The sequence below is a fragment of the Ciona robusta genome, chromosome 5, assembly GCF_009617815.1.
Source record: "Ciona robusta chromosome 5, ASM961781v2".
NCBI classification, from domain to species: Eukaryota; Metazoa; Chordata; class Ascidiacea; order Phlebobranchia; family Cionidae; genus Ciona; species Ciona robusta.
Genome location: NC_143239.1, coordinates 1,630,642 through 1,647,211, shown reverse-complemented (window position 1 = coordinate 1,647,211; position 16,570 = coordinate 1,630,642). Strand labels below are relative to the sequence as shown.

At 32.6% G+C, this 16,570-nt stretch overlaps 3 protein-coding genes across 3 annotated transcripts in view; 2 read left to right on the top strand and 1 right to left on the bottom strand.

Moving 5' to 3' along the window:
* Positions 1–134: 134 nt before the first annotated feature.
* Positions 135–5,730, top strand: LOC149735424 (trafficking protein particle complex subunit 13-like). Its single transcript, XM_089877875.1, has 10 exons — positions 135–294; positions 476–592; positions 941–1,056; positions 1,444–1,568; positions 2,071–2,188; positions 2,701–2,831; positions 3,068–3,257; positions 3,540–3,640; positions 3,847–3,994; positions 4,392–5,730. Exons 1-10 carry the CDS (start codon positions 258–260, stop codon positions 4,476–4,478), a joined length of 1,170 nt encoding a protein of 389 aa, XP_089734001.1. The 5' UTR covers positions 135–257; the 3' UTR covers positions 4,479–5,730.
* LOC149735423 (histone chaperone ASF1-like) lies at positions 4,797–6,569 on the bottom strand. The gene is made up of 4 exons (XM_089877881.1): positions 6,398–6,569; positions 6,206–6,321; positions 5,551–5,727; positions 4,797–5,283 (listed from the first exon to the last, which is right to left on the bottom strand). The coding sequence occupies exons 1-4, from the start codon at positions 6,504–6,506 to the stop codon at positions 4,951–4,953; spliced, it is 735 nt and encodes a 244-aa protein (XP_089734007.1). The 5' UTR covers positions 6,507–6,569; the 3' UTR covers positions 4,797–4,950.
* A 138-nt stretch (positions 6,570–6,707) lies between these two features.
* LOC149735422 (uncharacterized) overlaps positions 6,708–16,570 on the top strand; it is a 56,123-nt gene continuing 46,260 nt past the window's right edge. Inside the window, exons 1-14 of the mRNA XM_089877859.1 lie at positions 6,708–7,324; positions 8,055–8,256; positions 8,534–8,680; positions 9,164–9,374; positions 10,102–10,253; positions 10,529–10,713; positions 11,273–11,470; positions 11,810–12,036; positions 12,658–12,796; positions 13,452–13,854; positions 14,194–14,614; positions 14,929–15,134; positions 15,583–15,782; positions 16,107–16,352. Of these exons, the coding sequence (XP_089733985.1) occupies positions 7,258–7,324; positions 8,055–8,256; positions 8,534–8,680; positions 9,164–9,374; positions 10,102–10,253; positions 10,529–10,713; positions 11,273–11,470; positions 11,810–12,036; positions 12,658–12,796; positions 13,452–13,854; positions 14,194–14,614; positions 14,929–15,134; positions 15,583–15,782; positions 16,107–16,352 (3,004 nt within the window). The 5' untranslated portion in view covers positions 6,708–7,257. The remainder of the gene's footprint in view (positions 7,325–8,054; positions 8,257–8,533; positions 8,681–9,163; positions 9,375–10,101; positions 10,254–10,528; positions 10,714–11,272; positions 11,471–11,809; positions 12,037–12,657; positions 12,797–13,451; positions 13,855–14,193; positions 14,615–14,928; positions 15,135–15,582; positions 15,783–16,106; positions 16,353–16,570) is intronic.

Here is a 16,570-nt window from a genome sequence, read left to right as displayed (position 1 = left end):
TAAAGAACCACAAAATGGTATCTGCTTAATTAAAATACTTAAGTGCGCGTATTCATGTTTGGTCTTGGCATAGTTTAATAATACAACTTCTTTATTAAACTATGGTCGTGGTCTCACGAAACAGCATTGAAAACGCTCGCTAAATAATGTCTCCGTATACTAAGCATTAGGATAACTTTGGTTTTATTAGGGGAATCACCAGGTCACAATTAGTTTGTTTGTTATTTGGTTTTAAAAAGCTTGTATTGTTGAATAAAATGGATGCAAGTAAAGAACATCCACTGGCGTTACGAGGTAAGCAAAACAAATAATAAATGGTTCAGTTGCTGTGATAGTTTATTTTGTAATAGTAATATAGACAGACTGAATGTTTGCCGATTTCGGCGATTTACCATGCTTGTATAGACCAAAAACTAATACAATTCATATACGTTAATTGAGTCTATTTATAGTAAAATTGACCAATTCTTAACAGTTATGAGATTAACAAAGCCATCAATTATAACATCTGTTCCTGTACTTAATGACGAAAGTGATGTTTTATCGTTAAACCTGGGATATTCTTCAAAGAACTTGACTTCATATGGAACTGGTGAATATTATCTTTATTATCTATATATATATATATATATATATATATATACACACACACATATATATATATATAAGTATTTTTTTTATTTTTAGGCCTTCGTTAAAACATTGATTATGTTTAAATGTCATAATAGAAACTGATTTATACAATATGAAAGCAAAAAACATATTCTAAGCACTGTAGGCCTATAGTTTCCTTGAAAAAAAGTGGAATTACAGTGATTTAAATGAAAATTCTGATCATTGATAACCAATTTGAAAAACACTTAATTGTTCGTTTATTTACAATATCTTATTTTTTTATTAATTTATAGATATTTAACATCAAGTATTTTTCACAATACAGGTGAAACATTAATCCTACCACACAGTTTCGGGAACATATTTCTTGGTGAAACCTTCGTCAGTTATCTAAGTGTCAATAATGAAAGTGGAACAGATGTTCTTAATGTCAGTTTAATGGTAAATATATATTGAAACTTTCTTGATTTTTGGTATATTTTATTTACACATGAATTATATTTTATTTACACATGAATTAAATATAATATTAGGCAAGATAACTAATCTCTATTGTGAGTTTAGACTTTGGCATTGCACAGTTATGTATACATTCTAAACAGTAATGTCTATTAGTTTATAGTTACAACACTACACAACTCTGCTTTGTACCTTATTAAAAACACAATGAACAATTTGTTAGCTTAGCATTTTTATTGAAACTCATATTTCTTAAGCTTTTAAACTAGGTAAAAAACATTTTTATTTCATTCTATAATAATCACATATTCACATCCACAAACAGTATTTATAATAACCACATTCACTAATTATTATTTACAAACATAGGCTGATCTACAAACTGGTTCTCAACGAATAACTCTTTCGAATAAAACTCCAAAAGAAAGTCTTAAACCCGGTAACTCGTTAGATGAAGTTATTAACCACGAAGTGAAAGAACTTGGAACTCATATGTAAGATGAAATTTTATGGATTATTGTTATAAATACTAAATATATGAATTATACTTATTTGTCCATGCGTGAAGGGACTGTTGTAAAACAAGGTTGCACTGTTTCACAAACCCTGTGCTCGCTTACAAGTTACCTACTTACCACATATGCGTTTTTGTCAGTCATTTTTTTATAGGTATGACATAGGTGTTCAGTTGTACAGATGTGTTTTAATACTGTAAATAAAAACTATTAAAAGAATAACAATAACAAAAAATGATTCATATGGCTCAACAATACAGCTAAAATAATATATACTGTAGCGACGATGCTTATTGCTCGTTGTATATATTGTAATGATTTAGTTTTGAATGCACGCGAAACACGAAAGAGAACAGAAGAAGAAGGCAAATAAAAGGGGCTTTCGCACACACACATGAATAAACGCTACAATACATACATATAATATATATATATATATATATATATAAATAATTAAGTTACAATATGTTTTACATTATAGATTGGTGTGCACTGTAAGTTACAGTAGAAGGGATGGGGAAGCAAAAAATTTTCGAAAGTTTTTTAAATTTCAAGTTCTAAAACCTTTAGATGTGAAAACCAAGTTTTACAACATTGAGGTAAACAATTGTAACTGTTTAATAATAGTCCCTTTAATAAGTGCATGCCCGCTATGTCCACAATATTCACTATGTCTGACATAGTGAACATAGCGGGCATGCACTAATTAAAGGGACCCGTTTAATAATTAACATTTAACCTTCTGCTGTTGATATTACTAGTAGGAAAGAAATGATATGTTTTTTTAAATGCTTTTGTGGCAAAAATACCTTGCCAGGGTTTGGATAAAACATTGGCCTTATATTGGAAAGCGTATCTGCCATTTTCCTTAAGTAGTTTTGCCCATAGGATATAGTTTTTCCTGTTTTTTGTTTGTTTTAATTACTTTGATTTTGATATAAAAATGTAGTAAAATATAACTAAAACAAGTTCAGTAAATTGGTGCATTTCTAAATAAATATTATTATGGCTTTTTATTTTTATAATAATTTTGCTAATATTGGTGCCTGTTTTTTCAACCATTATAATTAAGTATTTTAAATATTTGAAGTCCTATTTATTGACATTACAGTGTGACCAAGTATATCTTGAAACTCAAATACAAAACATAACACCAAACCCAATATGTATGGAGAAAGTTAATTTGGATCCTGCAGCGTTATATACAGCACAGTCGTTGAACACAATATCTTCAAATCATGGGTAAGTGTGGTTGATATCTGTAAAAATCATTTGTAATACATTTTACCATATCTTAACACAAAAGTATGAAAAGCACACACACAAAAAAATTTTGCTATATTTGTTAAAAAAATTCAGACATTAAACTATAATACAAAAGTTTGTAAAATACATGCATAGTAAAATGTCCACGCATTAGTTTTCTATATGATATATATAAATTTTCCACATTAGGACTTATTTTACAATATATTTAGAGAATTCAGTTGTCAGTCTTACATGAAACCATCTGAAGTGCGCCAATATTTATACTGGTTGAAGTTAAAACCATCATGTGCTAAAAAAGCTTTCACTGAAGCAGCTGGTGTGATAGGTAAACTTGATATTGTGTGGAAATCAAGCCTTGGTGAAAGAGGAAGGCTACAAACAAGTCAACTACAGAGAGCAGTGAGTTATTCTTATTATTTGTTGTTAAATGCTGTTTTGTAAAATGAAATGAAAATTTATTTGTCGGGTTTTTGATTGGGCTATAAGTGTATGTAAGTGTATGTATATAAAAAGAAGAGTAGAATTATGTTTAAACATAAAAATTTAAAGTTAATCTCACCAAAATATAACATAAGCTATACCATTTTCCACATAGTTGTATATCGATAAACAAGCCATTTTTTAATCCACAGCTTTGTGTGTTTTTGATTTAGACTTGTAATTTTACTAATTATGAAACAGATCCTGGGACAGCGTGATATTCTGGTTCAAGTTAACCAAGTTCCGGAAAATTTAAAAGTCCTTCAACCATTTGAAATTTCATGCAAAGTTACAAATTACAGGTAATGAGTAGTGGCAAAAATGTCTGCTTTATTACATATTAGTTGACTAATTGTCACTTATTTATCGTTACCACGTGAGACTCATAACTATAATTTGTTCCAAAAACTACCATATATTTAACTAAAAGGGATGATTACTTTTATTCTTTGGCTGACAATCTAGATGCTCTAATTACTCGATCATAACGTGTGTAATTTTATCTCAGCGAGCATGCTAAACAATTGATGGTGCAATATGAGAACAGGACAAACTTACTATGGCAGAATGTATCTGGTTATACATTGAACAAACTTCCAGCCAAGGAATCTTGTTTCATTACCATGTCCCTGCTTCCTACATCTGTTGGAATTCAAGTGAGATAAAAAGTTACTTTTAATAATTACCATCAATGTTAAAATGGTATACTGAAATCTGTATGACATAATGTATATATTTTAATTTCATGTAAAAGTCCCATTTTCCTTGAATTGTTAACAATGTTAAAATGGTATACTAAAATCTTTATGACATAATGTTTATATTATAATTGCATGTAAAACTTACCCTTTCATTTGAAATAGTGTATTAAAATAATGACTGCTTGAACAAATGTTACTGTTTGGAGCAATGGGCCGCCCTGCTAAGCTAAAGAATCTGTGGCATTTCACTGAGTAACCTTATAAAAATTATGACTGAGTGCAGATACCCCAATTTGAATTGCGAGTTTTGTTAAACTTGAATGTTAGTTCAAACCAACACATTTGTTTTCAGTCTGTGTCAGGAATGAAAGTAATAGACATGGAGTTGAATCGAACTTATGATTTTGATGACATTCACCAAGTTCTGGTTACTACGTGATGGAAAGAATTTAAGTCAAACTTTTATTTATCCATTAACTAACATTAACATGGGACACCTGGCATAAACCTATATTTTATGAACAGTTTTATTTGCTATGTGCAATATCTGAATAGTGCCATCTCTGGCCAACATCATATTTCCTGGTGTGCCAAACAGTAGGACTTCACTTAAAATAAATGAAAGACATTGTAACTTGGTGCTGTAACTTTACCCCAATGCATGGTTATATGAATACAGTAGCAGATAAATTCTGACCATTTTACTAAAAGTTTTTTGAAATACAGAATTGCTTTAAAAAAAAAAACAGTTGCAGAATCTATATATAAAATTTTAACTGTTTAATAAAGACGAAAGTTATTGTATGTGTAATTAATCAACGTTATTGCTTTCAAGATTAAATGTATCGGCAGTTTGTTGTTCAAGATACAAAACAATGCACAAACAGAAGGTAATAACAAATAATTGAAAATCAATCTAACAACATTTGAGCTTCCATTGCATCAATAGAGTTTTCAAAACAGGCAGGTACCGGCTTACTAGTGCTTGGCTCACAAGTATTTCTAATGTTTTCGGAGTTCAGTACTGATGATGATAGCGGCCCGTTTGAATCTCGATTTGCACAAATTGAATCTTTTGAATTCTCAGCCATTGTATGTTGTACGTCCTCGGGGGAAGGTGGAATATTTTCTTCCAAAGTTTCATATGTTTGTCCTCCATCTGCTGTAGAAGTACCCGCACTGTCGTCCCAGTTGATTTTAAACCGAGTAACTCTTGGTGCGCTACTCAGTATGTTTCGTGTCAGCTAAATAATAAAAAACAGATATTAATTATAGACTATATAGGCTTAATAAAAGTTGTTAAATACATTACAATATATTATAGGTTTACTAAGTTGTGTCATTTTTGGTCATTTTAAGTTTTATTAATGTCACTTATGGTTATATAACTTTTCATGCTGGGTGACTTCCAGTGTGACAAAATGTTGTACAATTTTATACAACTTGTCTGCACTTATAATTAAGAAGGTAGCTTAACTGATTTTATTGTATAATAAACAGATAAATCCAACCTTATTAAAGTCCGGTTTATCGGGTGGTGTTTCCCTCAACTCCGGCTCGGCATATTCATTATTCACATAATAACCAACTCTCACAAACTCATGACCGTGATATGTGCACGTGATTATCACCACCGTGACACCGACTGCATCTTGAACCGGTATCAATTCAGGTTTTGGTGGATCAGCCTGTTGGGAATTATTGGGTTGAAGCATAATGGTAAAATATACTAATGTGCTTAATCAAAAAGAAACAAGATAAAAAAACAAAAAGAAAGAGGATTTTAATCCAACCTTAAGACAGTGTATGTGTGCAAACTTTATCACAGGAGAACCAGGTATAAATAACTGGGTGAGCCTACAGGCTATACATTTATTTAACACAGGCTTATATGGGTTAAGTCCGAACTTTGCCGTGTTTTGGCGCATTAACATTTTTGCGACTGGTTTTGGGGTCGATTACCGCAGCGCCTGTGCCCAAGTTAGTCTTGTGTTATAGTGTAATGATCTCAACATAGTATGTTTGTAACCTATATCGTAGCTGTGACATTAAATGAATTCATTGGAAAATATGCAGCTGGCTTCAGCCACAAAACTTTACAAGCGAACTGTATTTCTTACAGTTTATTAAATTAGTGTTGTGATTATTTATAGTATATATATATACCTGAAAAACAAACTTATGTCGACCAGCAGGTATTGGACCAACCAACACAGAATCCAAGATCTGATCACAAGCTTCGCTCTCAGCAGAACCAACGTAAATTATCTTCCATTCCAAGTCTATAAGTACATTGAAAAGTTACAATAATATGTTCATATTAACACCAAGATAATATATAACTAATAAACAATTTACCATCTCTTAAGTTTTCCATGCAATCAAATGTTATTTGAAATTGAAAGGGGTTGAAGAAATTTGAAGGATTATCTAAAACTTCAACATCAATGATTTGAACCTTTGCCATCTTGATTAATTAAAATCAATATATTGATTCACTTTTACCTGTAATTGTAATTGAATATTATGTGGTGCAACATAATACATCGAACCAGTGTAGTGGTTTATAGTTTATACTTTCGCGTTGGTGTTCAATTATAATCCCAATTGCGTATACACTTCTATAAACATTTAAAACATAGGCCTTGGTATATACTTCCGCATAGGCTCATCACTTATTATTAAATAGTAGACATTTCGTATGCATTTTTTATGTATAGATTAATTCCTTGGCAAAATTTGCAGCATAAATTTCCTACAGTCAGGTTCTTTCTCTTTATAACAAATTATGAAAACAGCGCGCCAAAAATTAGCGCCAAATTTTTGTTTGATTATTTTGTCAAAATTACTTATTGTTGTGTTGCACATTTCTTTTTCGGTTTACTTCTGTCCGTTTAGCAGTGTTGCACAGTTGCTACACGCAGTTGAGATTTATTTTATCAATATTTTATCTAATTCATCTTAATTTTTTAATTTTTTTAATAATGATGTTAAATTTAGTTGATAACTTTTTATTGCATGTTCAAATAATTTGTTGTGGGCTTGTGAAGCTTTAGATTTCTATTTTATTGGGTACAATTTTCATTTTCTTCTGTTTTAACAACGATTCGCGCGTAAACAAAAAAGCGCTTTTAATATTGTTTACTAGCAATTTTGTTAAAGTTTAATAATATTTCTACAATCTGTCAAAGTATCATGCTCAAATACCACATCACAATATGCACCTGAACATTCTAAACAGATGTATTGTGCCATTTACACTTCTGCTTGTTTTACCATTAACAGGTACGGAATTATATAATTTGGTGTTCCTTGTGTTATTGGACGTATAATGCTTTGTATTTTATATGTGGGCAATATTAAGTTGGGTGCTAGTGAAGAATCTTCACCCCCCACCTTATATGCTAACCACTAACCCCTAGGTTAGGGGGTTGGGTGTTGATGGTTAGGTGTTGATGGTTAGGGGGTTAGTGGTTATAGGGGTTAGTAGTTAGTGGTTATAGGGGTTAGTGGTTAGCAAATAAGGTGGGGTGGGGAAGATTCTTCACTAGCACCTTAAGTTGTTGTCAGAACACTATTTAGGTCACTTATTTTGTCATTCTAGCGTTGTCTATATGTATAAAAGTTTTAAAGGGGTAATATTATACTATATGCAAAGTTTATGTACTTGTATGATGGTAAACTGTCTGTATAATTAAAGCTTTGTATGTCAGCCCAGCGCTGTGGCACAGCAGTGGTTAGCGCTCCATACTCAAACCTAGAGGGTATGGGTTCATGGGTTGTCTCTGCTGCCTTGAACAGCAATTGCTTCAACCCGGTGGTCACTAATGGGTTGTCAGAATTGTCAATAATACAGAAAAGACAATCACTCACAAAGTTAAATACGTGGCAACTCGAAAGTTAGCATGAGGTGTATTAAACAGAACACTCGTGTGAATGACTGTCTACAGCAAAAAGATAAAGCAAGTTACAGTTATATACTCATTAATAAACTAATAATGTTTTCTTCTACAAGATGCAAGATTACTGGAGGTGCTTAATGAACGCAATGAACTACCAGCAATAATTCGCCACAAACGTGATGTGACAGAATGTTATGATAAACAAAGAAAGGACATTTGTGATATGTATTTGCAAATGGATCGTTGTCATTGGGACAGTATTGCTGACTTGTGCCGTATAACATGTGGCGTGTGTGGTGCTAATGCCGCAACAATGTAAGTATCATGACCAGAGTGGAAGGCCAAGTTACGTGAACATGTACAGTATAATATATGTATGTACGAATTTGTTGTAAAAAACGTGTTTATAAATATGTTATATGGCTTTGTTTGTTTTTGGTGCAATTGGCACAGCCAGTAAAACTACAATATGCAGAAGGGTGAAGCTAAAGCTGTAATGTATAATTTATATTTTAACTAATAGGCTACCATATGTTATTTTAAATTGGGCTATAACTGTGATCGAATTTGTTAGAATTTTACTATTTTCCAGTTGGAGCACATGGTCACCATGGAGCAGTTGTAGCTTTGCCTGTATTGGTGGCAAGAGAATGAGGTCACGACATTGTTTGTCATTCCATTGCGATAAAACAGAGAATGAATTGGATGATTGTGGGGTTGGACCTTGTCCTATTATCAGGTAATGTACATTCTTTTAACACTACAATATCTATGTTTATAGTTATGTACACCTATTTCCTAATAATGTAATGTATTTTTTTTGTTATTTTTAATCCCACAAAAATCGCATAATATACCAAAAAATGTAATCTTATCTAGATAATTTTGATTGCCTAAGTTGGAACAGAATATTCCAACTAATGCACAACTATAGTATAATACCAAGCAACCTGTTGCTAAATTTATACTAGTCAATATAGTTAATAAATTAGAAAACTGTTGTTGTCAACCCTGAAGCAGTCAGTTGATTCTCTCAGTAACTACACTAGACAAATATTGAAAACGTCCATGTTTCATTACATTGGTATTGTTTTGTTACTATTAACCTTAAAATCAATGCATATTGCTACACACTATTGTCACTATTCAATGTCAAGTACTGTACTGTCCTACAATTCTAAATGTTACAATCACTGATTTCTGAATTTAATTTCATTTACAGTCCTGAAGCTGATGAAATGAGTTTCAGTTCAGAAGCAAATTCATATCATCTTTCAAATGATGGGGAACATGACAAACCGCGGTTACAAATTCAATCCCGCAGATATACCGGGTCGGGGTTTGGGAACGAAAAAGATAACAAGGAGTTTAAATGTCCGGCCAATATGGCTGTGTGTGGAGAGAAAAGTAATCAATGTGTTAAAGATGTTGAGGTAAATAAGTCTGTAAATCTTTCCTATGTTTGTTGGTTATAAATATGCAACTGGACAGTAATTTATTAGTATAATGTTACCCTTGTTGGGGTTACCTAGAAAGGTTTGCTCTATACGCCTACTTGACCTTGTCCTAACATATCGATTGACACCAGCAAAAACAAGGGAAAGTAAGCCTGTGAAACCCAGTTCAACTATCCAGATGACTGAGGGACAATTAGGCCTTTGTAATATATAAAAATACAACAAAAATGGAAAATACTGGCAAAATATCAGTTGTTATGAGTCTAATGACACACTAATGATTAAAAAAAATACAAAACTTATTCGATTAAATACGTGATCATTATTGGTTACAATTAACAAACAATAAACAGCTCAATAACTAAAATTTTAGTTAAAACGAACAATTAATATTTCAATTTGAAAAAAAGTGTGAAGGAACTGAATAAATAAATGTAACTTACTTAAGGCTGGAAACGACAGTTGTTAAAACACGGGTGTTTATACACCTCATGTCAGTTTATGAGTTACTTTGTGGGTGATCATATTTTTCGGCGATTTTTTCATTTTTTATGTATGGCCGATAATTCGGACAACTCATTAGTGACCACTGGGTTGGAACAATTGCTGTTAAGTGTCTTGCGCAAGGCACATACACCCACAATGGTAGCAGTTGCATAAATGAGAATATATAGCTAAAAACCTAAACCCGTAACCATTTCAGGTATGTAATGGATATTATGATTGTGGGAATAGATTTGATGAAGATGATTGTTTACTGGGTTTAAGGAGGGATGGGAAACGTGCAATAATGAACTGGGAAACTCACTTATGCATGGATGTTTATACAAAAGAAAACGGTGATATTGTACCAAGGTTAGTAGTTTATAATAATTTAAAAAAAATATTTTTTCTATAGGGTAGTTCTGTGTGTATGTTAGTTTTTTTTAAGAACAGATCTGACTGGCCAAAATTAATATAGATTTATAAAAATACATTGATTTTTATGTCACATGTTTAAACTTTTTAAATGTAGGTATGGTTATGGCCTTATAGGGATGTATTTTGTTTATATTATTTATATGTTTATGTATATATATCTGGTACAATTGCAGCTGAACCCTTCTTAATGTTGTGTAAATTATTTCTAGGATGTACAAAAGATGTCCAGGTCAGAAAAGTCCGGAAGTCCATAATTTTTTCTGGCACTGGCAACTTTATGACCTCCTGGTACACACACAGACCGGAAAATGTTTAGAAGCTGATATTGACGGTGAAAATATCACTCTTCTCTTTAAACCTTGCGATAGGTTTAACAGACATCAATTGTGGATATGTAAGTTATTTGATAATAAACTTGCTTTTTTTTTCGTCTCATAAATTACAACACTATTCTCGCCACTGGCGGCAAACTGTTAAATGTACTGGTCTATAGCACCGATATTGTGTGTTCAAGGCTTGATGCTGCTGTAAGCTTCTATATTCTTGTGCAAGAAACTTAACAGCAATTGCTCCAACCCAGTGGTACCTATGGTTATAGGTTGTCTAAATTGTCATTCATAACTCCTGTCATCAACTTTGCGACCGCAGTCGGACAATTTCGCATCATTTTTTATCCTCATGTGATTATGAGTTACCTCACTTTTCAACTTGTGTAAGATTTTTGTTTTAATATGGCTTAGAATTTGGACGACTCATTAGTGACCACTGGGTTGGAGTGTCTTGATATTCAGCAAAACCTACTACCAATGTAATAACAGATATCATTTTCTGTTGATTTCTACCTCTTTGTTGCATCTCAATAATTGCATTCTTTGTTACAATATATAAAGAGATAAATAATTTTACCTAATGTTAGATGTCAACTAATATATCAGCCCTGCATAACTTTGCAGGTGAATATCATTCGTATCGAGTACAGTTGAAATTTGGATACCTGATTCTGCCTGACAACAGAAAGCAAGACATTTACTTAACTATGGAAGAAAGTAATGAAGCAAACTCCACAATGATCTTATCGTCTATTCGTGATCCGAAACGTAATGACTTTCACATCCTGGAAACGGACCGACTTAATATTTGCGCACAGAGAGGTATTTATCTGTTGAATTATATTATATATACAGTACTGTGGGGTAGTACACTTAGTACACTTATAGCACATAATATTCAAATATTCCGACTGTGTTTCAAACAATTAACAACAGTCTATGGAAGTCGTGATGATATAGTTTTATAACTTTTTGAATGTTCAAGATAAATATAAGAGCATTTCATAATTGACTTTTTATTTATTTTCAGTTTGTTTAGAATCAAAACCAACTACAGTAAAGTTAAAATATATACAGTCTGTCGGGCTGTTATATTTATATATGAAATTCTACCATCTGTGTTTCATGCACCTTAACCTACTGATTATATTAAATGTAAAGGCGTTGGAGGTGTATGGCCAATTGTACCTGCTTATTGTTCAAAAACCTGTGGAATTGGGACGATAAAAGTTTTACGTCCTTGTGCCAAATATGGCCGCAGAGATTGTAACGGCGGTTCTTTATACGAAACAATACCTTGTAATTCACAACCTTGCTTCGTGTATTGCCCTCCTGGGTGGTCTTCCATGGCTTCCAGAAACAACCCGAAAGATGTTAACTGTTTTAATGTGAGTACAAATTAAAAGCAGAATGTTTCCAAATTATTTAGCACTCATTATCTCTTAGTAATTCTTTTCATGAAACAGTTTGTTTGTTTTTTTCTTGTGTTGTAAGTTTTTATAACACCTTTTTATGTATGTGTTTATTTTAGATTACAACTATGGTCTCTTGTTTAAATGGCTTTGTCATAGAGTCAATAACCACTAATGGTATTGTTTAATGTTTAATTCAGTGAGATATCATGTGATAAATAAATAATGCTGTACAAAACAGTAGGCAATTAAAATATCACACAAATAGGTTTTACTATAAGTACCTATTAAAAACTTTTTTAAAAGCATGAGATACTGCCAATTCTACATTATTTTGTTTTTTTTGTTAGGGGTGTATACCTATATGCTGAACACAGTTTTAAAAAATTCTGTTTTAGTGGATCAAAATATTTTTGAACAAGCTCTTCTGGGAAATTTGTTGAAGGTGTTAACTTTTTAGTCTCCTAGGCTGGTCAACTCAGAGTGATAACACTAACAGCATATAATTTGCTAGATCCCTGGAAATGATTTTTGTATGATATGCCTACAGTTTATGTATTAATTTAAAAATCCTGTAAAAAATTAAACCTGTTACAGACATACAAAACAAGGAAAACTTATCTTGAAGCTAAAAGTTTTTGCAATGCAAACAATTGGACGTTAGCAGCCGACAAGAATGAACAAACTCATCGTTTTATTCTTAATTTACAGAGGGGTGTTTCTAGGGCTTATATTGGTAATGTGTCTTGTATATACTATTGCAGATTCTGACATTGAAATATACTTATAATAAAATTACATATTATGGCTGGCAAACAGTTTTATTATGAGTATATTTCAATGTCATATTTGTTTGTTTAGTTTATATTTTTTTTTCGGTGTAACTTACATGGTTTGTGGTGAATCTATTTATTTTACCCAAATGTTGGAAATATCACAAATTAAAATTTAAAACATTTTTTTTAAGGAATATCTGTTTTGTATACATGCTACTTAGTATATATGATGCATATATATTTTAATTAATTTGGTAAACATTAATAAAATAGAAAGACATCAAATCGCCATGTTTGTCGCCATGACAAAGTGGTTAGCGCGGTTGCCTGTAACCCAGAGGTAATGGGTAGTAACATGCATAGTAACATAGTAAGCTGGCACGAGGTGTATAAACATCTGTGTTATAACAACTGTCAATTTATGGCCACGTGAGGATAAAGTAAGTTACATTCAATTATTTCCATTTGTAGAAAAAGGTATACCTCAAAGTAGCTAAACTGTTTTTTAGCTCAACTGGTAAACATAACAACCCAGTTATTTTAATGTAGACATAACATACATGTCCTTTCATTAGAGCTGTGCTGTCTTGTTAACGAACATTTATTGCATTATAGGTGTGTATGAAGATTTAGAAGAAAAACCTGGTGGTTTAGCTTCCCATGCATTGAGATACAATTATGACAGGCAACCTGTCGGTGGATTTGAACCATGGAAAAAATATGGGACCGCTGCTAATTCAGACGACATTGGATGTGTGTTGGGGGCAGGTGGCGCACATTATGGAATCAAATCGTCAGCATTCGATGGTGAAGAATGTTCTCAGTGGAACTCAAGTCATTTATACAAACCACTGGATCAGTTGGTTAGACCATATTATGCAAAATCACCACCTGGACCTTATTGTCGAAACCCTAACCTTGATCCATCTGGTCCATGGTGTTATACTCAACATTCAAAGTTACCACAAAGATGTGAAATTGAAGATTGCTTAAATGTGACTGATAGTGAAGGGGAAAGGTTGGTTTATTCTAATTTATTTTTTAAATATTACTAAGGTTACTTGAAAGATTTTTACACAATGTTTCGTTTCTATGTGATTAAAATGTGAAGTTCTACAATATAGCTAAGGGACTTGAGTTGTAGGCAAAAGTTGGATCACTATCACAGTACCACAACAATGTTTAGATACTTTTACATATACTGCTGTGCTGAATTTAATATCAATTTTGTTTTACCACGTTGCAAAAAAATACTTCTGTTGTTTTCAAGTTTAATGTTAATAGAAAACTATCATGTGTGATCAACTGCCTGTAGCAAAAATGCTAATTTAATCTATTCATGTTCTCATCTGTACAGAATCTTCCCTCCCATCGATGTCCAACATCAGTTTTTGATTCGTTCCCAGCTCGGTGGATTTGAACAACGCAAATGGTGCATCATGGCCCGAACCAGACCAGCTCCCGCATTATCATCGTCGCCACCAATAATATTCGCTCGAATGTGGCCGTGTGATCTCAGTGATGACCGGCAACAATTCTTCTGGTGGTCGAATTCAGCATTGGTCAACATGGCAACCAAGCAATGCTTAACTATAGATGGGGATCATGCTCAACATGGACAGATGTTATACTTCACTCCTTGTAACAGAAGAAGGTATCATTCATACCAAGCATGGCGCGGGGAGAAGAACATGTTGTTTACAGATTGGAAGCCAAACACTGGACCTGGCACCCCTCCACCTTTACTAAGGTTTATTCATGATCCAGCTAAACAACTGGTGAGTGTTTAAATTGATAATCATTGTATTAAAATTAATAATAATCCTAACGGCGCTTTTAAAATTTCTTCGCCTTGGCGTAGAGAGCTTAATAGTTAGATTGGGGTTAGACTGTTAGTAAAAAGATCAATCAAATTTTGAAGTTCTAAATGATGAAATATTAACTGTTATATATTTCATGAATCTCGACGTAATCTAGCTCGAATTGTTGGCTTACGAGTTACCATGTATGTTACATTGTGGGTCATTTTTTGGGGAAGGGTTTTTTTTGCAGATCTGTGCAGGGGGGAAATTATTTGTAAATCAACACACAGGTGTACCTGGATAGTATGAGACGTAAGTTGTTTGTCGTTCATTCAACAAAACTGGGAATGGTTCGTCCGACAACATTGTTTTCCAAAACACCAGCTGGTCGATATATATTGCTTCGTAGTTCAAACTCGTGCATCTCGCATGACTATAGACATGGCTTTGACTTGATATCAACTGCAGCTTGTTCACAACATGATGTTTCACTAAGGTGTGTATAAATGTATATGGTTCTGTTGGTATAAAATTTGGTAAGTGTAGTATCATGGTATAGCGATGTAAATTTAGTGCCTGTAGTTTGTATTTTGCTGGTTATTGTGCACATAGTGCCATATAGCTGTAAACTCTTTTTTTAGGTATTAATCTATTTGAAGAATAGAGATATCTGTTTGTTAGGTGTATTGCTATGGTATTACATCTAAAAGTGTTTGTATTTTTTATTATATAAGTTTATATCGACTATAATTTAACCGCTACTCCCCATTTTGTTGTTTGCAGAATAATCTGAGTTTTGGTTTTGCTGCTGTAACTCAAATGCAAAAACAGTTTTTTTTATATATGTATATTACACAGTCTATTGGTGACTATATGCTATGTATTTCATCAATACTTTTCTGCAATGAAATTTGTGAATCAATATTTCAATCCTTTTCACACAGATGGATAGTTTTAGATGGTGGTCGGTTAATGAATGGTGAAACTGGCAAGTGTTTGGCAGCATATGAGATGCAAGCTTATGGTATAGCTCGTACATGCAGTGAAACTGATGGAGGCCAAATATGGATATGGGACAAGGAGCAACGTAGTGGTACAATACAACATCAACAAACGCAATATTATCTCAAGTCTGGTTGTGAAGGTTTGATTAATGTTGGAATATTTTACAATAAGTTTATATTTATGACAGTAACAGTTTACCTAGGTACAAAAATCACATATTTTTTGATCAGTTTTAAAATGGTTGTATATAGAGCATAGTTGTCTACAAAATTTGGGTTTAAATACCAAATTCATCAGTACAATCAAAGGTTCATTTTGAATTGTTTAAAAGTCCATTGAAAGAAATATGGCATATGTGTTATCAAAAGGAGGATAAATGAGCGTAACATAAATAAAGAATTTCGCAATTACTGACTTAACCTCTGATAAGTTATTATGTTAATAACCAACTTTCTTTAAACAGGTTTAAGCAGTGTATGTTTAACACCAACCCCTGGAGCAGTTGACATGCATTGGGAGTTTGTACCTTACATACCCCCTCCAACAACTAACGTATCGCTTGGCTATTCATTCACGATACAAAACACAGACAATCTTACATTATGTGGTTATCCTATAATTAATGGGAAACTAACTAACAATTCAAGGATAAGAATTATTTTTATGGAATGTAAAATTGAAGACCCAGCTTTCTTATGGACTTTGACAGGTAATTTCTTTGATGTACTATTTTTCGGAGATTGGCCAGTTCTTGCCTAAATTCAAGGGAACCATTGCTTATAATGCTAAAGATAGTCCTGGTAATTACCGTGAAGAAGAATTCTTAAACAAAATATTAATGCGAGTTTAAATACATATCATCATTTAGTTAAAAGGCTTCTGTACATTTTAATGTTTTGCATTTTTTTGGTAATATATTTATTTAGT